The 26841-nt window shown below is 42.2% G+C and overlaps 1 protein-coding gene across 3 annotated transcripts in view; it reads right to left on the reverse strand.

The window, feature by feature from the left end:
- Positions 1–18594, reverse strand: part of dlg4b (discs, large homolog 4b (Drosophila)) — a 29220-nt gene extending 10626 nt beyond the window's left edge. Inside the window, exons 1-2 of one of the 3 annotated variants that reach the window (XM_049568931.1) lie at positions 18337–18594; positions 10441–10566 (exon numbers count right to left, since the gene is read on the reverse strand). In XM_049568931.1, the coding sequence (XP_049424888.1) occupies positions 10441–10566; positions 18337–18366 (156 nt within the window). In that variant the 5' untranslated portion in view covers positions 18367–18594. Of the gene's footprint in view, positions 1–5225; positions 5824–9728; positions 9757–10440; positions 10567–18336 lie in introns of those variants that run through there. The other 2 variants (XM_049568933.1, XM_049568932.1) reach the window with 2 other exon arrangements.
- Positions 18595–26841: the final 8247 nt, after the last annotated feature.

A 26841-nucleotide genomic window follows, 5' to 3' on the forward strand; every position in this document is an offset into this window, starting at 1 on the left:
AGTGTTGCTCCAGGTGGATGCCCAAGTGTTTGAGAGGTTGCAGAGAGTTGCTCCAGGTGGATGCTCAAGTGTTTGGGAGGTTGCAGAGTAATGCTTCAGGTAGATGCTCAGGTCTTTGGGAGGTTGATACCCAGGTGTTTTGGAGGTTGCAGAGTGTTGCTCCATGTGGATGCTCCGGTGTTTAGGAGGTTGATACCCACGTGTTTGGAAGGTTGCAGAGTGTTGAATTAACACATGGGCATAAATATCCAATGTGGCTTTTTAGTGTCCTAGCAATGTTGAAATATAACGTTAAGGCGAACGGCTCTAATCCATTATTCTGCCAAAGTTTATGTACGCAGTGTTCATTCAGCAGCTTGACACATTCTAAAAACTGAAAATAAATCAACTAAGTCAAAAACTAATAAGCCAACATTGACTCAGATGGAACCCAGTCTGCTTAACTTATTCATCCACAACCTCTTACACCCAATGTGGACTGTGTTGCTCCTTACACTACATCACCTGACTTTCTGGTAGTACATTTGTGAGGTTTTTTTTTCTTGTAAATTTCCCACTATAATCTGAGAGAATATTTAAGATTGGCTAGTACTAGCCCTATCCATGACCTCTTTGCCCTAATCCTAACTGCTTCTGACCTTGGCATGCTGTCATGACAAGTGCTAGCCAATCACAGCAAGCAGTGGGATCCATAATAATGCATCACAGGGAGATGGGTGTAAGTAGCTGAAGAGCTGTGTGTAACTATGCAAAGAGACACTCCATATTTTTTTGTGGGCATGAAGGGTTTGCTTTGTACATGGAGAACAAAATGCTGCACAATGGTTCAAACAAGAGACAAAGATCCCTCTGAGCAACAACTGAATAAGAACAGAAGAAAGCAGCAGTCACTGGTAAAACAACCTGGAAGCTTAGCATCAAAACGTGTGCAGATTCAAACAGGAACAAGCTCCAGGAATGCCTCTAACGAGCTGGAATAAACTGTAGCAAAGCTGTTCTTTAAATTTCACAGTAGAAACAGAAGGTTAGTCTTTAAAGTTAGCACTGTTGGAATATCATCTGATCATACTAGGGACTGATACACAGCAGGACTCACGTCTGCCTTGTTTCTCAGCTTTGAAACGTTAGCGTCAACGATCCCTAAAGTGTGTCACCTCGTCAGGATACGTCACCGTCAGCATCAACACGCTTCAACTCTCCAGAAACGGCTTCATCATGTTCTCCCCTCAGACCACAACATCCCTATTTCTCTCCGTATAGTTAATGTCACGATGCCACCAACATGTGCTGCCCTTTAGTTACTATAATAATAATAATAAACTGTATTTATATAGCACCTTTCATACAAGAAATGCAAGACAAAGGTCTTCACAATAAGGGCACTATAAGAACTAAAACAGACGAACAAGGCAATGCAATACAACAGGACATTTAAAACAGTTTAAAACACGGATTAACTGATTCATAAAATCATAGAGTTGTAAAATTATAAATCATAAAATCAAAGATTTTAAAAGAGCTGCAGCAGCATGAAGCATAAAAAGGAGTTTCAGACCTGTATGAGGAAAGTCAGAGCTAGTTAAAGGCAAAAGTAAACCATATATTTTTAGCTTTCTTTTAAAATTAGCTAGCTTCCCTGATATCTATAGGTACAGTGTTCCAAAGCTTTGGGGCGTAATTGACAAAGGCTGCATCTCTGATCTTCTTCCTGCCGTTTCTAGGAACCTCCAAAAAACCAGCAGCAGATGATCGCAGTGGCAAAAAGTTAATAAGGGAGTTAGCGATGTAGCTCAGTCCCAGCCCATGTAGGGCTTTGTATACAAGGAGGAGGAGCTTAAAATCAGTTCTTAATGTAACAGGAAGTCAGTGCAGAGCAGCTCTGGCTGGCCTGATGTGTCTCCTCTTGGTTCTGGTTCACAGTCGAGCTGCAGAGTTTTGAATGAGCTGAAGTCTCTCAGTGGTAGGGCTGGGCGATATAACGACTATGTACGACATATCGATATACTTTTAAGCAAGATATAAACTTAGACAACACTGTTTATATCGATATAGGGCGTTACACGACGCTTACTAGTGTGCATCTCTCCTTTCTCACAGTCTCCACACAGCGCCACCCCCCTCACTCACTCACAAGTTCTCCAGCAACACTTTTTAGAGACATAGCCTGACGTGCACCTCCTCAGAAATGTAACCACGCGTCACAGCGACGCAGACCTCCTGTCTGTTTCTGAAAGCAATTATTTACTTAAATGTCACAGATAAGAAACAACAGACTGTGAAGAAAGCCTCTACACAATATAGTATTTTTAAGTCCCATATGAGCAGAGGAAATCTCCGCTAATTGCTTGGCTAATTTATACAATGTAAAATGCCATAGGCTTGTGCTAATAACGTTAGCATGTAATGTTACGTTTGTTGAATGTTGCTGTTGTCCCTGACTTCATATCAGTAGGTGAAAAGTTTGCTAGCTGCTAGACTAATTTATACAATGTAAAATGCCACAGGCTTGTGCTAATAACGTTAGCATGTTAAATTTCTTCGGAAAAAGTGTTTAGTATAAGACAGTTGTTTTGTTGGTTAATCTTGTGAGTTGTAATTACCTTGTAATTACTGTAATTACCTTTGTTAAATGTTGCTGTTGTCCCTGGTTTTATATGAGAAGAGGAAAAGATCACTAGCTGCTAGGCTAATTTATACAATGTAAAATGCCATAGGCTTGTGCTAATAACGTTAGCATGTTGTATTTGTGGGGAAAATGTGTCCAGATAAAGACAAGTGTTTGTCTGTGAATGCTGCGAGTTATAGTGAAGCTGATTTGTGTACTTGTGTTTGAAACTGTCTCTATTAAGCCATGTTTAATGTGTGTTTAATGTGTGTTTAGAATCAACTAAACTTCACAGCACTTTACAGAAAAAATCCCTGTCTTTGCATTTTATCTTTATCACAGTCTGTTTTTGTAAAACTGCTTGTGACATCTCAAATGTGGCTTTGATTTGCGACTGAAAACATGTTGCCCATTTCTTAGAAAATACCGAGATATACATAGTGTATCACCAGTCAACCTGTAAATACTGAGATATGAATTTTTGTCCATATTGCCCGGCCCTACTCAGTGGTGTTTTTTGGACGGCTGGTAAAAAGTGCTTTACAGTAGTCGAGTCGGCTTGAATTAAAGACAGGAATCAGTTTCTCTGCATCTTTTCCATTTAGAATGGTTGTACCTTGGCTATATTCTGTTTCTGAGGTGGAGAAATGATGGGTTCGTCACCTCGTTAATGTGGGACTTGAAGCTTAGATTTAAATCTAGGATCACACCAAAACTCGTCACTTCAGATTTATTCCAGGGAGTTCAATTCCCAAAATTATTAAGCAGCACCGGCCGACGTTTTGGTTGTCATCAGTTCAGTTACTTAAACTGTCCGTAATAAATGAGCAGCTGTCAGACAGCTTCGGAAGGCCAAATGAGACCAACAGAGTCTGTTTATAATGAGGTGAAACTGTCTGTCAGTCTGTCGGTAACACGGTGAACCCTGAGTCCCTGCAGGCTGCACAGCTGTCGACACTACAGCGCTCACTGTCCTCATTGTGTTTGTCTCTGGAGAATCTGGAGGAGCTTCAATAGAGTTATATAACAGAGACAGAGGGGGGAGGGCAGGAGAGGTAGACTGACAGCAGCAGAGACACTGTTACAGTTCACTCTGAATTAATTAAACCTCTTTCTCATTTCCCATGACAGCTCTCTCTCTCTCTCTCTCTCTCTCTCTCTCTCTCTGCGGTTCTGCCACTCTGAGTCTATGTCCCTCGACCACATGGTGTGAGATGACAGAGGGTTGTTAAGAAAAGGTCAAAAACATGAAAACCGCTCTGCGTTCATGGCAGAGTCCAGAACTGAGTGAGTGTGCAGTACTGATACAGCTGCAGTCTGTAAGGAACAGAACAAACCTGGACCAACACGGGGCAAACCTGAACTAATGCGGGGCAAACCTGAACCCTAATAAGAACCACAATAAAAAAAAAAGTCTAACCATGACAAAGAAACCCAAAACCACGAGAAGCAATTCTGGACCACAAGTAACAAACATGAAAGATGAGGTATGATTCTGGACCATGAGGAGCAAGCCTAGACTACGAGGAACAAACTTGAACCTTGAGAAACAAACGTGAACCATAAGGAATGATCCTGAACCACGAGGAACAAGGCTGGACCACCAGGAGCAAACCTGAACTATGAGGAACAAGGCTGGACCACAAGGAACAAGGCTGGACCACCAGGAACAAACCTGAACTATGAGGAACACGGCTGGACCAAAAGGAGCAAACCTGAACTATGAGGAACACGGCTGGACCACCAGGAACAAACCTGAACTATGAGGAACACGGCTGGACCAAAAGGAGCAAACCTGAACTATGAGGAACACGGCTGGACCACCAGGAACAATGCTAACACTGTTGTTGCTAACTTCAGTTGAAGCTCACAGTCACTTAAGTCATGATAACTCTAGTGCTAACTTTAGATAAAACAGTTGGGTAGCTCACAAAAATCAAAGATGTCGAGTTACTGGCATCAGTGGATGCTAACAGTCCTGTAGTCTTTGGCTTTTATATACAGCTTTACCTAAAGCTAACACCCAACTGGTCAACTGAATTCTAAGAATGACGACTAAAAAATGTCTTTATACATGTGGACAGAATTTTACTTTACATGGATGGAAAAATACTTTTTAAAAAATATTGTGTGGACAATTTTTTTCTTTAAATTGAAGGTAAAATATGTGCGCATACGTGTGGACAGGACCTAAATGTGCAGTGTAGCTGCTAGCTTCAGTGGAAGCTAACAGTCCTGTAGCTAACAAAAGTTAGCCAGGTTCAGGAAGATAGAGCCCAACCATCCACCCGACCTTTGACCTTCGACATGCACGCAGAGCAAAAACCCATTACCCATTACCAGAACACGAGTCAGAGAAGACAGGAGAGCAACATTAGACCCGCCTCCTGAAACTTTGTCCTCGTTACAACATGACTGCTTCCACTGAAGGCCCCTCCCCCTCCACACATACATGACCTCACCGCTCTGCATCCTGCACACATCTGGTTAAAAAAGAAACATAGCGACAACGTGAGCTTCTGAAACGAATGCACGACACAGCACCTTCGTCTTCATCTGTCCACAGGGGGCGCCAAAACCAATCCAACATTAAAGTTCCCCGTTAATGAAAGGTTCCTACCATCATCCTCTGCCTGTGTCTCTTTGCACGCCTCACGTTGTTGATGAATCGTCTTCCCATCTTCTTGGCGTACCACACCGACACAAACATCACTTCCTGTCTCTCTCTCTCTGCCTGTCTGTCTCTCTCTCTCTCTCTCTGTCTTCAGGAGGACGGCTGTTACATAAAGACTGACGGAGTGACGGATGAATAATTAACCAGCCACCAGAGAAGAAGAGACACACAGAGGGAGAGGAGGCTCTCAGCGGCAGCAGCAGGAGGAGAAGAAGCTCGTTAGGTGTCGTTTCCTGGACGCGTTAACGAAGCAGAGAGACATGACGGACAGCTCAGAGCATCACTCCATCCTCCCTCGTTTATCCAGAGAGGGGGAGAGAGAGGGAGGTGATGAAGATGAGGATGAGGATGAAAATGAAGATGAAGAATCGTCCGTCTGATGAAGAGAAACGAAAACAGAAAACAGAAAAAGAGAGAGAGAGTCTGTGTGTCGCTCGCCCTCTCTGTCATCCCTCGTTCCTCCTCCGCTCACCCGCTCACTCTCTCACTCTCTCACTCTCTCTATCTCTCTTTGCTCGACCCTCCTGACGCTCCGCTGCACACCTCTCTCTCTCTCTCTCTCTCTCTCTCTCTCTCTCTCTCTCTCTCCTCTCTACGTCCCTGTGTCTCTCTGCCACATTCTCTCCCTCTCTACCGCTCTGAAGGAATCCCCTCCCCTCTGTGATGTCACTCTGCCACCGGCCGTGAGACAGAGAGACAGACAGGGACAGAGAGACAGAGAGACACAGAGGGAGACAGTGAGACAGACAGAGAGACAAAGACAGAGACAGAGACGCACAGAGTAATTGAATTCTGACAAAAAGAATGATTTCAACAAACACACACACACACACACACACACACACACACACACACACACACACATTCAGGCTAATGTTGTTGCCATGGTAACAACCCCCCCCCCTTCCATTCTTGCCGTTGCCATGGTGACGGTGGAGCAGGGTGAAAAAAAAAAGGCAGAGGGATGCATCAGATGCAGAGTGGGCAGGAGCAGCCCACGCTGCTGCTGAGTGTGTGAGTGTCAGTAATTAAGAGGAGGATGATGATGAAGGAGGAGGAAGGACTGATCTGAGCTCAGTGAATATTAATAACATGGAACAGCTGACCTCAACAAACCAGCTGGACTCTGATCTGAGATCTGATCTCAGACATACCCCCCAAAAAATCCTCTTCAAGGACCCACAGTACGGTCTAAGGCTTTCCTATAAACGCCTAAAGCCCCAGAGTGTCCTCAAGGACCTGTCAAACATGCTCAGTGATCCACAGTACCATCCCAAGCTCTAATATAACCTCCTAAAGCCCTTGAACATCCTCAAGGACTTGTCAAACCTGCTCAAGGACCTGTCAAACCGGCTCAAGGACACACAGTACCATTCCAAGCTCTCCTATAACCGTCTATAGCCCTGAAACGTCCTCAAGGACCTGTCAAACATGTTCAGTGATCCACAGTACCATCCCAAGCTGTAATATAACCTCCTAAAGCCCTTGAACATCCTCAAGGACCTGTCAAACCTGCTCAAGGACCTGTCAAACCAGCTTGGGGACACACAGTACCATCCCAAGCTCTCCTATAACTGTCTATAGCCCTGAAGCATCCTCAAGGACCTGTCAAACATGTTCAAGGACCTGTCAAACCTGCTCAAGGACCTGTCAAACCAGCTTAAGGACACACAGTACCATCCCAAGCTCTCCTATAACCGTCTATAGCCCTGAAGCATTCTCAAGGACCTGTCAAACCTGCTCAAGGACCTGTCAAACCAGCTTGAGGACACACAGTACCATCCCAAGCTCTCCTATAACTGTCTATAGCCCTGAAGCATCCTCAAGGACCTGTCAAACATGTTCAATGAGCCATAGTACCATCCCAAGCTGTAATATAATCTCCTAAAGCCCTTGAATGTCCTCAAGAACCTGTCAAACCTGCTCAAGGACCTGTCAAACCGGCTCAAGGACACACAGTACCATCCCAAGCTCTCCTATAACCGCCTATAGCCCTGAAGCATTCTCAAGGACCTGTCAAACCTGCTCAAGGACCTGTCAAACCAGCTTGAGGACACACAGTACCATCCCAAGCTCTCCTATAACTGTCTATAGCCCTGAAGCATCCTCAAGGACCTGTCAAACATGTTCAATGAGCCATAGTACCATCCCAAGCTGTAATATAATCTCCTAAAGCCCTTGAATGTCCTCAAGAACCTGTCAAACCTGCTCAAGGACCTGTCAAACCGGCTCAAGGACACACAGTACCATCCCAAGCTCTCCTATAACCGCCTATAGCCCTGAAGCATCCTCAAGGACCTGTCAAACCTGCTCAAGGACCTGTCAAACCAGCTTGAGGACACACAGTACCATCCCAAGCTCTCCTATAACTGTCTATAGCCCTGAAGCATCCTCAAGGACCTGTCAAACATGTTCAATGAGCCATAGTACCATCCCAAGCTGTAATATAATCTCCTAAAGCCCTTGAATGTCCTCAAGAACCTGTCAAACCTGCTCAAGGACCTGTCAAACCGGCTCAAGGACACACAGTACCATCCCAAGCTCTCCTATAACCGCCTATAGCCCTGAAGCATCCTCAAGGACCTGTCAAACCTGCTCAACGACTCAGGGTGCCAGGATCCCACGACCCCCTTGAATGTCTATGATGACCTCTCAAACTCTGCTCAAAGAACTTTTAAACTTACTCAGAGACCTTTCAAAACTTCTTAAGGACCCATATTGCCACCATTTTAAAACATGTTTGGGAGCTTTTTCCTTCACTGACACCACAGCTGAAGATAGACTGTACAGGTGGGAGAGAGACAGGAAATGACACGCAGTGAAAGGCTGCGAGTCCTAATCAAACCCAAGCTGCTGCAAGGACTCAGCCTATATGGGGTGCCCACTTTATCAAGTCAGCTAGAGATTGCCCCCATAGTACATTCTTGAGTACTCCTGTAAGCCCCTAAACTCCTAGAACGTCCTCAAGGACCCGTAAAGCCTGCTCAAGAATGTCTCAAACATGTATAAAGAGCCATAATACCACCTCAAGCACCTATAACCTCCTAAACTTCGACAATGTCCTCAAGGACCTCTTAAACACACTCAAGAACCTCTCAAATCTACTCAAGGACCTGTTAAACTTGTTCAAGGATCCATAGTACCATCTCAATCACTCCTTTAACCTCCTAAACTCTAACAATGCCCCCAAGGACCTGGCGCGCCTGCTTAAGAACCATAGTAAAACCTCAAGAACCCCTAGAACATCCTCAAGGACCTCATAAACCTGCCCTATAGCATCTCAAACTTCCTCAAGGCCTTGTCAAACCTTATTAAGGATGTCTCATACCTGCATAAGGACTCATAGTGCTATCTCAAGTACTCCTATAAACTCCTTAACCCCAAAGAGCCCCAAGAATGTCCTCAAACTTCCTCATCTCACCAGAACTTTGTCAGTGACCTTTAAACTGTTTCCAGGGACATTTAGAACCTCCCCATGGACCTTTGAGCCTCCCTCAAGGACCATAAACATTTCCTCAAAAACTTCTTAATGATCATTAGAGCCTACTCAGCAGCCCATGGAGCATCCTCTAGGACCCTTAGAACCTTGTCAAGACCCTCTGGAACCTCTCAAAGGACATCTCAAATCCCCTTAGGGTTCCTGCAACCTTAGGAATGTTCTCAAAGACTCCTCAAGGACTGAGACCTGTCAGCTGAAACAAAAACGTGTCTTTCTTAGAGTATGTCAGTTTAGTTTGAGCTGTGAGTGCTGAGAACAGTTTGCAGCAAACAGGTCAGTTTGCGGTGAACAGCGCCCTCTGGTGGAGACAGCAGAGTAGAAACTGATTCTATTGATAAAAACAGAAATAAGAAAAGTTCACAGTAATTTGTATTGACCTGTATCGGTCCGTGCACATCCACCACACACACACTGTGTGTCGCTGTGTCATGCTGGTGGAGTAAAGAAATGCATCTAATCTGAAAACATGTTTAAGCACACTGGGTTTTATTAAACACCTCAAAAACCTCTTTAAGGACCTCTGGAACTCTCTCAAGGACTCCAGAACCTCTTTAACTTTTTGACTGATCACTGAAACCTTCTGGACCCTCCTCAGTGACCCCTAGAATGTTTTCAAGGATCTCTTAAAGCTCATCAAGGACCTCTGAAACCTTGTCAAGGACTCTAGAACCTCTTGTTGTTCACTAACCACTGAAACCTTCTGGACCATCCTCAGTGACCCCTAGAATGTTTTCAAGGATCTCTTAAAGCTCATCAAGGACCTCTGAAACCTTGTCAAGGACTCTAGAACCTCTTGTTGTTCACTAACCACTGAAACCTTCTGGACCATCCTCAATGATCCCCAGAATGTTCTCAAGGACCTCTCAGGAGTCCCTAAAAATGTCCTTACAAACACTGTGTGACTGACTGAACGTGTGTGTGTGTGTGTGTGTGTGTGTGTGCATGCGTACAGTGAGTGCGGCAGGGTGTGTGTATCCGTCCAGGTGTGCCCTCTGGTGGAGACAGCAGAGTAGAAACTGATTCTATTGATAAAAACAGAAATAAGAAAAGTTCACAGTAATTTGTATTGACCTGTATCGGTCTGTGCACATCCACCACACACACACTGTGTGTCGCTGTGTCATGCTGGTGGAGTAAAGAAATGCATCTAATCTGAAAACATGTTTAAGCACACTGGGTTTTATTAAACACCTCAAAAACCTCTTTAAGGACCTCTGGAACTCTCTCAAGGACTCCAGAACCTCTTTAACTTTTTGACTGATCACTGAAACCTTCTGGACCCTCCTCAGTGACCCCTAGAATGTTTTCAAGGATCTCTTAAAGCTCATCAAGGACCTCTGAAACCTTGTCAAGGACTCTAGAACCTCTTGTTGTTCACTAACCACTGAAACCTTCTGGACCATCCTCAGTGACCCCTAGAATGTTTTCAAGGATCTCTTAAAGCTCATCAAGGACCTCTGAAACCTTGTCAAGGACTCTAGAACCTCTTGTTGTTCACTAACCACTGAAACCTTCTGGACCATCCTCAATGATCCCCAGAATGTTCTCAAGGACCTCTCAGGAGTCCCTAAAAATGTCCTTACAAACACTGTGTGACTGACTGAACGTGTGTGTGTGTGTGTGTGTGTGTGTGTGTGTGTGTGTGTGTGTGTGCATGCGTACAGTGAGTGCGGCAGGGTGTGTGTATCCGTCCAGGTGTGCGTGGCTCAGCTCGGTGCTGCGTCCGTGGGTCATGTGACCGGGGCTGGGATCGATAGGCGGAGTCTCATCGTCTTGGTAACGATACTTCTGCAGAGACACAGATCACATCAGGTGTTAGCTGTTAGCATTTTTTCGCTATAGTAGATGCATGTGAACTGATACTAGTATGTCCAGTACTCCCATTATCATCAAAGTTTATTCTATGGCCACCAGTTCTACTGTAACATTTAATCGGCTGTCATCACTGATGCAGGACGAGGGAGCTGCAGTACCTCCCAAGAACCTCCAGATCCCCCTTATGGACCCCAACAACCCCCTCAAGAACTCCAACGACTTCTGCAAGGATCTCCAGGAGACCCTGTGTCCTCATATAAGACATCACATTTTGGGTTTGATTCATCTTATATCTTCTGCTTAACTTAGACCTGTTGTCCTCGTTCAAGGACACGTCTTTGTGCCATCTAGTGGTGGCAACAGCACAACACATTAATCTGTGTTGCAACAAGATGGCAGCCATCTCTGCCCAGTCAGTCTGCAGTCGCCCCCGACACAAAAGTGGACAAGATCCAAAACCTGATCACATTTTATGGATGAAACTTGTTAATTTAGTCTTAATAACATTTGTGGCTTGATAAGGCAACAAACTTGACCAATTTTAGCAACAGTAACAAGTTAAGTCACTGTTAATTAGGAAGTACTTATTTGAGGACATTGGGGCTTAATTGTCATCTTTTTGGGGGGCGTTTGGGCTTTATTGCTACCTCATTTCAGGACTTTGGGGCTTAATTGTCGTCTTATTTGAGGACATCGATACTTTGTTATCGTCTCTATTTGAGGACGTTGGATCTTTGTTATCATCTCATTTGAAGACATTGGGACTTTGTTATTGTCTCTTTTGAGGACATTGGGACTTTGTTATCGTCTTATTTGAGGACATTGGGAATTAATCATCATCTCATCTAAGGACATTGGGAATTAATTATTGTCTTGTTTGAGGACATTGGGACTTTGTTATTGTCTTATTTGAGGACATTGGGAATTAATCATCATCTCATTTTAGGACACTGGGACTTAATTATTGTCTTGTTTGAGGACATTGGGACTTTGTTATCTCATTTGAGGACATTGGGACTTAATTATTGTCTTGTTTGAGGACATTGGGAATTAATCATCATCTCATCTTAGGACATTGGGACTTAATTATCGTCTCGTTTGAGGACATTGGGACTTTGTTATCGTCTTATTTGAGGACATTGGGAATTAATCATCATCTCATTTTAGGACACTGGGACTTAATTATTGTCTTGTTTGAGGACATTGGGACTTTGTTATCGTCTTATTTGAGGACATTGGGAATTAATCATCATCTCATTTTAGGACATCAGGACTTAATTATTGTCTTGTTTGAGGACACTGGGACTTTGTTATCTCATTTGAGGACATTGGGACTTAATTATCATTTCGTTTTAGGACACTGGGACTTGTTATCGTCTCGCTGAAAAATGTTGTGACTTTATCATCTCGTTTGAGGGCATAGGGACTTTATTGTATCATTTGAGGACACTGGAACTTTGTTATTGTCTTGTTTGAGGACACTGGGACTTTGTTATTGTCTTGTTTGAGGACACTGGGACTTTATCATCTAATATGTGGGTGTTGGGACTTTGTGTCTTGTTTTAGGACATTGGAACTTTGTATCATCTTGTTTGAGGACATTGGGACATTGGTATCATCTCGTTTGAAGACATTGGGACTTGTTATCATCTCGCTTTAAAAACATTGTGACTTTATCATCTCGTTTGAGGATGCAGGGACTTTATCATCTAATTTGTAGGTGTTGGGACTTTGTTATGTCTTGGTTGAGGTCGTTGGACTTTATCGTCTTGTTTGAGGCTGTTGAACTTGGTTATATTCTTGTTAAGGGATTCATAGATGAATAAAATAAAAATGTTATATTTGAATATTCAGATTCATTCATCCATTCATAAGAACAGACCCAGACAACACACACTGTGCAACACTCTCTGTCACACTGTCACAGTCAGGTAAAAACTCCTGATTGGCTAATAATCCATGACATCATCGTCTCACACGCACACACACACACGCACACACACACACACACACACACACACACACGCACACACACCAAGGTGACCTAAAGACTCATTTCGATTCCAAACCTCCTCCGGAGAGTCAAATGGAGGGAGGGAACGAGGGGGAGGACGGAGAGAAGACGAAGAAAAGAAGAAAGAAAGGGAGAAGAGAAAGTAGAGAATGAGAGGCAGAGATGGTGATGCGGTTACCATAGTAACAAGAAGGCCCTGAGAGCGCCCGTTGCCCGGCAACTGACATCACTGGACAGAGGAGGAGCCAGCCTCAATTCATAAAGACACAGACAGACAGAGAGACAGACAGATGGACAGAGAGACTTAGAGACAAGACAGAGAGACAGAGCTGGTCCATGTTGGTCCATTCTTCACACATCAGATTCACCGTCTGATCCTGATGTGCATCATGTGACTCCTGTAGCTCTGTCAGACTCACTCAGTGTCCTCATTTTTATTCCTCAAAACCTGCCGCCTACATCTCACACTGGACTCCAACCTGTCTGTCTGTCCACCTGTCCGTCAGTCCAGTATAAACCAGTTAAAAGTACAACATGAAGAAGAGGAATGATGATGTAAGCGTTGACCTGTGACCTCATGAAGCATCACAGTGATCTAACTCTGGATCAGTTTCAGACAGCGAGGAATTAAGCGGCTCATTAAGAGTCTATAAATACGTCTCCCTGTGTGTGTGAAGTGTGTTGACGTGTTGCTGGAGATCTGCCTGGCCGCTAATTACAGTCTGTGTTTACACGTGTGTCTCTGACAGACATGTGGCTGCACACGCTACTCTACACACACTGTTAAAACACTGCTAACGTGTTCAATACACTCACAACGACAACCATCACCACAGTGTATTATCTGATTGTTGTGTAGGTTGTTGATCTTTGTTCAGATTCAACCACAGATCATGAAAACTAAACTGGACACAACTGGTCTAAAAAGAAACAATATATAATGATAATAATAATAATACATTAAATACATTAAAATAATCAGGAGGTAGAGCAGGTGGTTCACTCATAAGAAGATCTGTAGTTTATTCTTCAACTCTTTCAGTCCGCATGTTAAGGTATCAATGGGCAGCAAATATACAACCACACCAGTGCTAAATCACAAAACATATACAGCCAAACGAAGAGCTAAAACATCAGTAAATATTTAATCAAACCAGAGCAGAAACAACAGTAAACCAAACCTTAGCTAAAACAGAAGTATCATACACGTTAGCTAAAAAAGTGCATTTGTGACCAAGCCAGAGCTAAAACACCAGCAAATACTCACCCAAGCCCTAACTAAAGCAAAAGTAAATATACTGACGTTACCAAACCTTAATTAAAACACCAGTAAATGTATGAATAGATTTCAGATTAAACATCAGTTAATGTATGGCCAAACCTTAGCTAAAACACCAGTAAATGTATGAATAGATTTCAGATTAAACATCAGTTAATGTATGGCCAAACCTTAGCTAAAACACCAGTAAATATACGACCAAACCTTAGCTAAAACACCAGTAACTATACGACCAAACCTTAGCTAAAACACCAGTAACTATACGACCAAACCTTAGCTAAAACACCAGTAACTATACGACCAAACCTTAGCTAAAACACAAATAAATATACGACCAAACCTTAGCTAAAACACCAGGAAATATATGACCAAACCTTAGCTAAAACACCAGTAAAGGTATGAATAAACATCCGCTGAAACACCAGTAACTATACGACCAAACCTTAGCTAAAACACCAGTAAATATACAACCAAACCTTAGCTAAAACACCAGTAACTATACGACCAAACCTTAGCTAAAACACAAGTAAATATACGACCAAACCTTAGCTAAAACACCAGTAAAGGCATGAATAAACATCAGCTAAAACACCAGTAAAGGCATGAATAAACATCAGCTAAAACACCAGTAACTATACGACCAAACCTTAGCTAAAACACCAGTAAATATACGACCAAACCTTAGCTAAAACACAAGTAAATATACGACCAAACCTTAGCTAAAACACCAGTAAAGGCATGAATAAACATCAGCTAAAACACCAGTAACTATACGACCAAACCTTAGCTAAAACACCAGTAACTATATGACCAAACCTTAGCTAAAACACCAGTAAATATACGACCAAACCTTAGCTAAAACACCAGTAAAGGCATGAATAAACATCAGCTAAAACACCAGTAACTATACGACCAAACCTTAGCTAAAACACCAGTAAATATACGACCAAACCTTAGCTAAAACACCAGTAAAGGCATGAATAAACATCAGCTAAAACACCAGTAAAGGCATGAATAAACATCAGCTAAAACACCAGTAAAGGCATGAATAAACATCAGCTAAAACACCAGTAAAGGCATGAATAAACATCAGCTAAAACACCAGTAAAGGCATGAATAAACATCAGCTAAAACACCAGTAACTATACGACCAAACCTTAGCTAAAACACCAGTAAAGGCATGAATAAACATCAGCTAAAACACCAGTAAATATACGACCAAACCTTAGCTAAAACACCAGGAAATATACGACCAAACACGAGTAAATGTATGAATAAACATCTGCTCAAAGTAAGCAGCTAAAGCACCGTTAAATATATGACCAAGCCTTAACCCTATGGGCCCTAGGCGTTTTTGGGGTATTTTTACTGCCTTTACTTTTAAGCTCATATCACAGTCATTATAAAGGCTACATACACATGCTATATCTTGTTTTTTTAGGACAATCTGGGCTAACCAGATTTGCCATCATTCCATGTCCTTCTATGTGCCTGTATTTTATATTAATTTTTATATCAATCAATATATCCATGTGACTAAATTCTTACATTTTTACATGTATCTCAGCATAGCAAGTTGGAAGAAGACATATTCTGCCATATATGAAGAGGGGAGACTCTCTGGAATCTGGCAATATAAGAACCATGATGCTGGGACATTCTGTCACTTCACAGCTGTCCAAAACATGTGGTTTGTGCCAGGCGGACATGATTGCCAGTATTTTTTCATTATTGCAAGAAATTCCATTGACTCATTCACAAGTCAAAAATGTGTTTTACCTGAAAGAAACATGCAATATTTATATCTAAGATCATAGAAAAATAGTCAACCAAGTGCAATGATGTCCTCCAAGATAATAATTGTTTTTCAGTTTCAGTTATATATTGGGGGGACATTTCGGGCATATGGGGGGGGGGCACATGTCCCCCTAAATGTATATGGTGACTACGGCCCTGTCATGCATGCATAGTTAGGCTGCAGTTGTCTGGGTGCGCAAAGGTGAAGTGGCTGGTCTTGTCATACAAAGTTTGATGGAGTGTCAACTGGACAATATGGAGATATTTGCATCTTGAAAGCCGGACTACAAATGTGCATAGACAGGGAGAAACACACGCAAGCCTAAGACGTGGTAAGATACGATATTCCTCACTATATGAAGTGACTGATAACAAGATCTGTGTAATGGATTGTAAAGAAATTCATCAGGTTTTTATTTTGTAGACAATTAATCTGGATTTATAGCGTGATGAGATGACAGCATAAAAGCTCTAGTCCTACGCTTTCATGTGATATGTGTGGCATTTCTGTGCAAGCCTGCATTTGCAAGTAATCCATCCAAGAGTAATGTGTGTGCAGAGCTGTATGAAAGCTCTGTTATACATCATTTTAGTGTAACTTTATCAGTTTTTTTCGCTGTGAAAACATTGGATTACCGACAAGTGCTTGGTCTTGTCGGAAAGCTACAGTTCCGCTGTTTCACACGCTAGTGCACTATGATGCACCGTCATGGAGAAAATCAACAGAGAAGAACGGCTGTGAATTTGGACGCACTATGTGTCGTTCGGCTGATTAAAACACCAGTAATTATACAACCAAACCGTAGCTAAAACATGAGTAAATGTATGAATAAACACCAGCTAAAACTAAGCAGCTAAAGCGCTGTTAAATATATGAGCAAGCCTTAATTAAAACACCAGTAAATAGACAACCAAACCTTCCCTAAAACTAAGCAACTAAAGCATTAGTTATCATTAAGCCTGAGTTTGTGATGGAAAATTCTGTGTTTAACCATGTTTAACCTATAAGACCAGCAAATATACACCAAAATCATTCTATCACATTCTATTTTATTTCAAGTAAATAGATCAACCAAACCTTAGCTAAAACACCAGTATACAACCAAGCCTTAATTAAAGAACCAATAAATATACACCCAAACCAGATCTAAAACACCAGTTAATATCCATTTAAACCAGACACAAAACAGCAGTGAATATACACTACGACAACACCAGTGCTAAAACACCAGTAAATATACGACCAAACCAGTGTTAAAAAACCAAAGGAAATCCATAGCAGCAGTAAATATTCAACCAAACCAGAGCTAAATGACCAGTAGATATTTGACCAAATCTGAGCTGAAACACTAGAAAATATATGACCAATCCAAAGCTAAAACACCAGTGAACATATGACCAAAAGCAAAGCTAAAACACCAGTAAATATCCAATTTAACCAGAGCTCAAACAATTCAAATTCAAAACAGCAGTTATATACGAGAAGACCAGAGTTAAAACACGAGTAAATATTCGACCAAACCAGATGTAAAACATCAGCAAATACAAGACTAAACCATAACCAGAAAATTGTTGGTTTACATGTGATGTTTGAAGTTTCACATGTGAAATAACTTAAAAGCAGGTCGTCCCAAAGTCCTGAAAGATTAGATTTTTTATCATAGCTCTTTTGGACAAAAGCCATATGTTGTACCAATAAGTTAATACGTTCTGTGAACAAGATCTTGAAGGTGTATTCTTGTCTGCAACATAATAAGGATCTTGTTTGTAGAAGTTGTTCACTCAAGATCCATACCTTGTACCTTGTGCAAAAGTTTGAACATGAGAGCAAACATGATAGCAGCCCACATGGACCAATCCTAAACTGTGTTAGTCAACCGACAGTCATTCATGACGCCTCCAATGCTTCATTCAGTGACACGCTAATGTGACGTAAAGTTGCATTTAAGAAAGTCGGCCCTTGATCCATGATCTCTCCATCTATGTTCTTGAGTTCATTACTTCTCAGATGGTTTGGTGCCTTAATTCAGATCGACTCCCGACAATAGTTATCTCCATTTTACTTTAATAAACATCGATGTGAACAGTTTACTGACAAGACAGGAATGAATGCCATAGATCAGAGTGACAGTGCATTTTACCAACACCTCCGTCTTGAGTACAGCATATGACCTGTTGCATTTAAATTTAAACACGTTGATAAAGATCGAACATTTAATTTATGGTTCAAATTTAAGATAAAAAGTGGCCGCATCATGTGAAACGTCTGAAAACCACATGTGCTGTTTACACATGTGCTGAGGTGAATATCCCGGCTACGGCCCTGCTAACAGCTAGCTACAGGCTGGGGCTAGCCTGTAGCTAACATACATGCTAATGTGGCCACGCTAACCACACACACACAAAACCAAACACACACTCACACACACATGTGAAGATAGAGAGAGACAGAGAGAGACGCTGGGTAGTGAATGAAAACATGACGGAAGCATCAAACACACACACATGACAACCGGCTTTGATGGTTTATGAGGACACACACGCGCACGTGCACATGTTTTATGAGGACCAACATGTGTGTCCTCATAAAACATGTTAGTGGGTGTGTGTGTGTGTGTGTTTTAGCGGATGCATGCGGGCGGTCTGCTCTTACCTTGGTGGTGACAATGCAGAGGCAGTCCATATCCACACACACACACACACACTCACACACACACACACTCACACACACACATTTTCACACACACACTCACACACTCATGCTTGATCTCTCTCTCTCGCTCTCTCTCTTTGTCACCCTCCCCCTCTCTCTCTCTCTCTCTCTCTCTCTCTCCTCGTTCGTCTGTCTGTCTGTCCTCGCTCGCCCGCTCACTCGCCTCCTCTATCCCTCCGTCTGTCAGCGCCGGGCGAGCGAGGGAGAGAGAGAGAGGGAGAGATACAGAGAGAGAGAGAGAGAGAGAGAGAGAGAGAGAGAGAGAGACGGGGGGGGATGAAGATGAAGACTGGTGTGTGTTTTTGGAGGGGGGGGGTACACCTCCTTGAGTCACTGCTGGTTGATGAGAGAGAGGAGGAGGAGGAGGAGGAGGAGGTGGGGGTTGGGCTCCTGTTGCCATGGTGTTATGCAGCTGTTGCCCCGGTAATGCTGCTGCAGCTGTTGCTAGGTAACAGCGATGGGTGTTGCCATGTGGATAAGAGAGAGAGATGGAGAGAGGATGTGTGTGTGTGTGTGTGTGTGTGTGTGTGTGTGTGTGTGTGTGTGTGTGTGTGTGTTCATACCTGTCCAGGTGTGTGCGGTCGGCTCGTCGTCTGGTTCTCACAAACTGTCAGCTCGTAGAACTCCTGTATGTCTGCATACACGCACACACACACACACACACACACACACACACACACACAGTTGTTTTCCTTCTGACTTTACAGATTAAAACATGAGGAGTATACAAATTCTGGTTATAAACCGTTTGTACAAGTCCAGCTGAAACCGTTAGTCCACTAATCAATTAGTCTATTAATCTGTTAGTCTAATAATTATTTAGTCTATTAAACTGTTAGTCCAGTAATCAATTAGTCTATTAAGCTGTTAATCCAATAATTAATCAGTCTATTAATCTGTTAGTCCATTAATCAATTAGTCTATTAATCAGTGAGTGGACTGACAGAAAATGAATGTGAAACTATTTATTTCCCTGTAAAAACATTTCATGGTTCCAGCTTCACAAACTGTATAAGTAATAACGTTGATACATGTAATGTGTTCCGAAAAATGTGAGTATTTGTAATGTGTCAGTAATAATGTTAATAATCATTATTTATTAGTAATAATGTTAATAACTACATTACATTAGTAATAATGTTAATCACTGTAATGTTTTGGTAATAATGTTAATAATTGTAGTGTATTATTAATAATATAACTGTAATGTATTTATCATAATGTTAATGATTGTTGTTTCAGTAATAATGTTAATAACAAATGTATTAATAATAATGTTAATAACTGTAATGTATTAGTAGTATTGTTTATAACTGCAGTGTATTAGTAATAATGTTGATAACTGTAATGTATTAGTAGTATTGTTTATAACTGCAGTGTATTAGTAATAATGTTGATAACTGTAATGTGTAGTAATAATGTTAATAACTGTAATGTATTAGTAATAATGTTAATCACTGTATTAGTAATAATGTTAATAACTAATGTATTAATAATAATGTTAATAACTGCAATGTATTAGTAGTATTGTTTATAACTGCAATGTATTAGTATTAATGTTGATAACTGTAATGTATTAGTAGTATTGTTAATAACTGTGATGTATTAGTAGTAATGTTGATTACTGTAATGTGTTAGTGGTAATGTTAATAATTGTAATGTGTCAGTAATAATGCCCAATTGTAATGTGTTAATAATAATGTTAATAACTGTAATGTGTTAGTAGTAATGTTAATAACTGTAATATGTTAGTGGTAATGTTAATTACTGTAATGTGTTAGTAGTAATGTTAATAACTGTAGTGTCAGTAATAATGCCCAATTGTAATGTGTTAGTAGTAATGTTAATAACTGTAGTGTATTAGTAATATTGTTGAGATTAAACAAACATTGTGAAGGTGTCACTTTGGGCTCTGGCTCATTGTGACAAGCATTTCTCACAATCACTTTCTCACACTCTCCTGCTTTTACATGAATGCCTGAGTCAAAATCATCTTAAGACATTATATTTGATAGTATAACAGTCACAGGTATGTGTATTTATATTTGATTTATATCTGTCCATTCAGGTCTGACCTCTGACTGTGAACCTGCTGATGTGATCGACCAATCAGAGCAGAGAATCACAGTTAAAGCGTTGATTACTCTCAGGACTAATCCCTGCATGTGAGGTAACGATCTGGTCCAATCACTGAGCACTGATGTGTCTGTGATGTCACACTGATGACACTGTTAGATTAACATAGTGTGTGTGTGTGTGTGTGTGTGTGTGTGTGTGTGTGTGTGTGTTACCCAGCAGGGCTTGAAACAGGTCACTCTGGAAGATGTTCAGCAGTTTCTCAGCACGACCTTTGACCCCTTCAGCAGCACCGGCCTGACAGGCCTCCATCACCTGCAGAGCACGCTCAGTATCTGAGGATGACCACCAAATACAGTTCTTACTGGACTCTACTGAAACTCACTGGATCGTCATAGACTCTATCACTCATCTATGTATCATCTACTGGACTGTCCTGGACCCTAATAGATTCTACCAGACTCTACTTGTCTGTCCAGGACCCTACTAGACTCCACTGGACTCTACCAGACTCTACCATACCCTACTAGACTCTACTACACTCTGTCAGACTCTACTAGACCCTATTATACTCTACTGGACTCTATCGGACTCTAACAGACCCTACTAGACTCTACTGGACTCTACCAGACCCCACTAGACTCTGCTTGACTCTACTAGACTGTCCTTGACCCTACTAGATTCTACTGCACTCTACCATACTCTACTAGACCCCCTACACTCTGCTAGACCCTAATAGACCCAACCAGACCCTACTTGACTCTACTGAACCCTACTGGACTCTTCTAGACCCTATTAGACTCTACTAGACCCTACCAGACCCTACTACACTCGACTGGACTTAACTGGACTGTCTTTGACCCTACTGGATTCCTCTGCACTCTACCATACTCTACTAGACCCTACTAGATTCTACTAGACCCTACCAGCCCCAACTAGACTCCACTGGACTCCCCGGACTCTACCAGACTTGACTCTATCAGACTCTACAAGACCCTACTAGACTTTACTGGACTCTACTGGACTCAACCAGACCCTACTAGACCCTAGTAGACTCTACCAGACCTGACTAGACTCTGCTGGTTTCTACTAGATTGTCCTTGACCTTACTAGACTCCACTGGACTCAACCGGACTCCGGCCTCTCTGTAACGTCAATGTTACACATACAGAAAGGCATACTCGTCTGCAGCAGAGTCATGTGCACAGCTCTGGTCTACTGGCAATGGGGAAGGGAGCCCACCACCTACTTTTACTGGGTTGACCTGAGTTTTAAAACATCTGCGTACACATGCTAATTTTGGTGTAAACGGGATATAATACACTGACTATGGATAAGCACCTCATACAACTCTACTAAAATCTGAGCTATCTCTTTAATGAATCAACCAGTCCAGACTGCAACAAACCAATGCAACAATGCATCAGTCAAACACAGCGGGCAGACACAAGAAGGAGGATGAGTGTGTCGTACAGTCACAAACAGGGACATGGATTTATGAAACATGTACAGAGGCAAGCAAAAGTCTGGGCAAAATCAAAATTTCATTTATCATAAGTAGTTATGTGAGTAGAAGATGAACTCTCCAAAAATAAAACAGGAAAAGGGCCTGACGCAAAGGTTTGGGCACTCTGCATGGTCGGTACTTAATAGCGCCCCCCCTTTGTTAAGTACCACAGCTTGACAGACAGTTTGTGTATCCAGCTCAGAGTCTTTCAGTTCTTGTTTGGAGGATTTTCACTCATTCGTCCTGCAAAAGGCTTCTAGCTCTGTGAGATCCTTGTTCCGTCTTCATGCACGGCTCTTTGAGCTCTATCCACAGATGTTTAATGAGGTCGGGGGACTGTGAGGGGCGTGGCCAAACCTTCAGCTGGCTCCTCTTGAGGTCGTCCATTGTGGATCTGGAGGTGTGTTTAGGATCATTGTCCTGTTGTAGAAGCCATCCTCTCTTCATCTGCAGCTTTTTTAACAGATGCTGTGATGTCTGGAATTTAAGTGAATCCATTCTTCCCTCTACCTGTGAAATGTTCCCCGTGCCACTGGCTGCAACACAAGCCCAAAGCATCATCCATCCACCCCTGGGTTTAACAGTTTGCTCTCCAAACATACCTTTGCTCATTGTGTCCAGAAAGTTTTATTCTACCTTCATCAGTCCACAGGACTTGTTTCCAAAAAGCATCAGGCTTGTTTCGATGTTCCTTTGCAAAATGTCTAAGGCTGAATTAAGTGGTGAGGACACAGGAAATGTTTTCTTCTGATGACTCTTCCATGGAGGTCATATTTGTCCAAGTGTGTCTGCACAGTAGAACAGTGCACCCCCACTCCAGAGTCTGAGAAATCTTCCTGCAGGTCTTTTGCAGTCAAACAGGGTTTTGATTTGCCTTTCTAACAATCCTACAAGCAGCTCTCTCAGAAAGTTTTCAGCTTGACCTCCACAGTTCCTGTTAACGTCCATTTCTTAATAACCTGAAAACACTTTGCTATCTTCTTATGGTCTTCATCAGGTATTTTAGTTTTCAGAGTGCTCATGGCTGCTGGTTGTTGGGACAAGGTTTCAGGAGTCAGAGTATTTATAAAGCTTTGAAATTTGCATCACCTGGCCTTTCCTAACAATGACTGTGAACAAGCCAGAGCCCTAACAAGCTCATTAAGGTCTGAGACCCTGGGAAAAGTTGTCTGAGAGCTCCAATGTCTTGGGTGCCCAGACTTTTGGATGGTGGTCCTTCCTTTTTCTCACTCTAAAATTGCACAAAATAAAAATAAAACGCTGATCTTGATTAAAATGTTGAAAATCATGTTTCACCTTTAACGTCATGCCTTTTGGAGATCAGCTCTTCTACTTACTGAACTATTTACAGTAAAAAAAAAAAAAAAAAAGTGACCGGGGGTGCCCACACTTTTGTGTGCAACTGTAGTTCAGAACCAAAGTGTCCAGAACTGAGTCCACAGCCCAGCAGGGGGAGCTGCAGCCCCTCACTCACTGTTCATTAAACTGGTTTTGTGCTCTGAGGCAACAGAGTTCAGTTCTTCACGATTCACTCTTCGTTCAGTTCAGACTCAAGTTTAGAGTCAGAAAAGTTTCCGACCGTTTGATTTAACCAAATGACTCTGACGTTCACTCAGACTTTATTATAAATTAATATAAATCTGTGTGTCAGCAAAGTTTATACACAGCAGCAGCAGCAGCAGTAGCAGTAGTAATAGTAGTATATGAGTGGGCCTACATGAGAGAATGACATCACACAGAGTAATAAACATCACTGATGACGAGACAAAAACAAACTGGTGAGGAAGAAGAGCAAAGAATGAGGAGGAGAGATAACACAGACACAACTCACAATAAACACACTTATGCACGGACGGTAATAGACACACACAGCATGATAGTGTTTGTTTGTAATAAAATGGTCTCACCTTCTCTCTTCAGCGGCATGTCGTCTCTCTGATCCACAGAAATCCTCTTTAGGGATTTTACAAACGCACTCGGCATGCTGGGTAATGAAGTCCTAATCCCTGCTGTCCCATCAGCCCTCCGTGACACAGATACGCACTGTCCAGTCAGCTCGGCTTACACAGCACGTTTCACACATGACGACATACAGCACACTGTGATTTACATGAACGTGACTTTTAACAATAAAACACATACAGAACTATTACCTCTGTGGCCCCGCCTCCTCCTGCTGTCACTCCACAGGATTGGACCTCACTGTCAGTCACAGCTTCATCGACAGCTCTGATGTCTGATGTTTTCTGATATTTTTAACTGACAAACACATGAATCTATATTTTAATTATTCAGTTTTATGAGTGACCTCAACAGTTAAAGAGCCTTTAAAGTGAATCTGAAGGGAAATAAACCATAATCAGAACTGAAAGCTGTAGGCCTATTTGAATTTAAAATGTTAAAATACAACTTTCTGTTCTCAGTTGAAAGTGTCTCTTTATTAAAAACAGCACAGAGCAGCATGTTAGTTTGCCTGTAGCGCCTCCCTGAGGAGCAAACATCAAAGTGCAGCAGGAGAAGACGATCACACAGAATCTGATTCATTTCATTCACATTCATTGTTTAGTTTCACCTGAGACTCACAGATATATATTTATTAATGTTATTAGTTTATTTTAAATGCGTTTAACATAAGTGCTGGGTTGGACCCTCTTTTTAATTCTTGGTGTCACAGATTCAACAAGGTGCTGAAACATTCCTCAGAGATGTTGGTCCATATTGACATGATGACATCACACAGTTGATCCATGATGAGAATCTCCCGTTCCAGCACATCCAGAGATCTGGTGACTGTGGAGGCCATTGGAGTACAGTGAACTCATTGTCATGTTTGAGATGATGTGAGCTTTGTGACATGGTGCGTTATCCTGCTGGAAGTAGCCATCAGAAGATGGGTACACTGTGGTCATAAAGGGATGGACACGCTCAGCAACAATACTCAGGTAGGCTGTGGTGTTTAAACCATGCTCAGTTGGTACTAAGAAAATCTCCCCCACACCATTACACCACCAGCAGCAGCAGCAGCCTGAAGCGTTGATACAAGGCAGGATGGATCCATGCTTCCATCTGAATGTGGTTTTTCCAATCTTCTATTGTCCAGTTTTGGTGAGAAAACCCGTGTGAACTGTAGCCTCAGTTTCCTGTTGTTAGCTGACAGGAGTGGCACCTGGTGTGGTCTTCAAGGTTGCTGTCATCTGTTTGGTTGACAATGCTGGAGATGGTTCTGCAGTGTATGTTGTTCAGAGAGATGCTCTTCTGCACACCTTGGTTGGAACCAGTGCTTATTTGACTTCCTGTTGCCTTTCTATCATCTTGAACCAGTCTGGCCATTCTCCTCTGACCTCTGGCATCAACAAGGCATTTTGGCTCACTGGATATTTTCTCTTTTTGGGACCATCCTCTGTAAACCCTAGAGATGGTTGTGGTGCATTAGTAGTAGTGACGGCCAAATGAGGCCTCATGAACCACTGTCTTTATTCTCTGAAGCCACTGGATGGTGCTGTCTGTTCAAGAAAGGTTTGAAAGCACATTTAATTGCCAGTCCCGTAGCCTTTATATATAAGGCCCGTTTCCACTGAAGAAGTTCCTGGTACTATTTGGGGGCAGGAACTACTACAGGAACGTCCTCTCGCTCGGCCATCTCAACCACCGTGTCTCCACTGAAAGGCCAGAGTAGGAGGAAGGTTCCTGTAAAGTTACCGGGCTCTGGATGTGACGTAATTGTTGCACAACCATTTTGACCGGGGCGACGTAGGGATGCCGTTAGCCAATAGCGGTGTCTGTAATAAATCACTAAATGGCCCGTGAAAAAAATATTTTTTCCAGCGGACGTCTTAGTTACAACATGATTGAGCTAACTGGAGTAGTTTCATGTCGTATCCGACAATGGGAGGCTTTTAACAGATGACATCCTGATGTTAGCTTTGCTGCTGCTGTTAGCTGTCCCTGTCAGCTGATGCTTTCTAGACATCGTGATTTCCCAAAACTGAATAAATACCACACATAGCAACACAAAACTGCTTTGCTAGCTCAATCATGTTGTAACTAAGATATCCGCTGGAAAGAATATTTTTTTCACGGGCCATTTAGTGAGTTTTTTTTTTTACATGGCGGCGGAAGCTATATGAACAAGCTAACCCTCATCTGCTGAGTTTTAAAAATGCCGGCTATTTTGTTGCTTTCTGTTATCATCACATCCCTCCTTGAGTATATCCAATCAGCACCAAGTAAACCCCAAGCCCCAGACAGGAGTCTTTTGGGGCCGATCTGAGTACCTACTCCGAGGCAGGGACTTGTTTAGCCCCTGTAAAAGTTCTAGAACTCTGTCCTTCTGAGGTGGTTTCTGCGTTGGAGACACGCACCAACGGCCCCGGCCACGTAAAATTACCCCAAAGTTCCTGCGGTGGAAACGGGCCTTATCTTTTAACCAAGAGCGCCATCTGGCGGGGTCAGAAAATAAAAAAAAAGTGGTTCATGAGGCTTCATTTGGCCATCACTGATTAGTAGTAGTGTAGTAGAATACAGCAGTATTCACCAGCTCCAGTTTTTAGTCCTCTAAAATTGTTAATTTAATATGCCTCCTCCTTTGGAACCGCATCAACCTGAACATCTGAAAACATGACTCAGAAATAAATAACTAACAACAACGTGAACATGTAAAGTTCAGTTAGTTGAAATACAAGTCAACAAAGTGGGTCAAAAACTAAATGCAAGGCACAGCTGGTGAGCTGCTGACATCTTAGAGCAACATATTCATAATTGATCAGTCTGAAGAAAATCAATAACCTACTTAAGGATTATCAACACTGGGTGATCCCTCAGTTTTACCTCTCAGGATGACTTTTTGTTTTCTGCTTAAATTC

This window comes from Epinephelus fuscoguttatus, linkage group LG23 (assembly GCF_011397635.1).
Source record: "Epinephelus fuscoguttatus linkage group LG23, E.fuscoguttatus.final_Chr_v1".
Lineage (NCBI taxonomy): Eukaryota > Metazoa > Chordata > Actinopteri > Perciformes > Serranidae > Epinephelus > Epinephelus fuscoguttatus.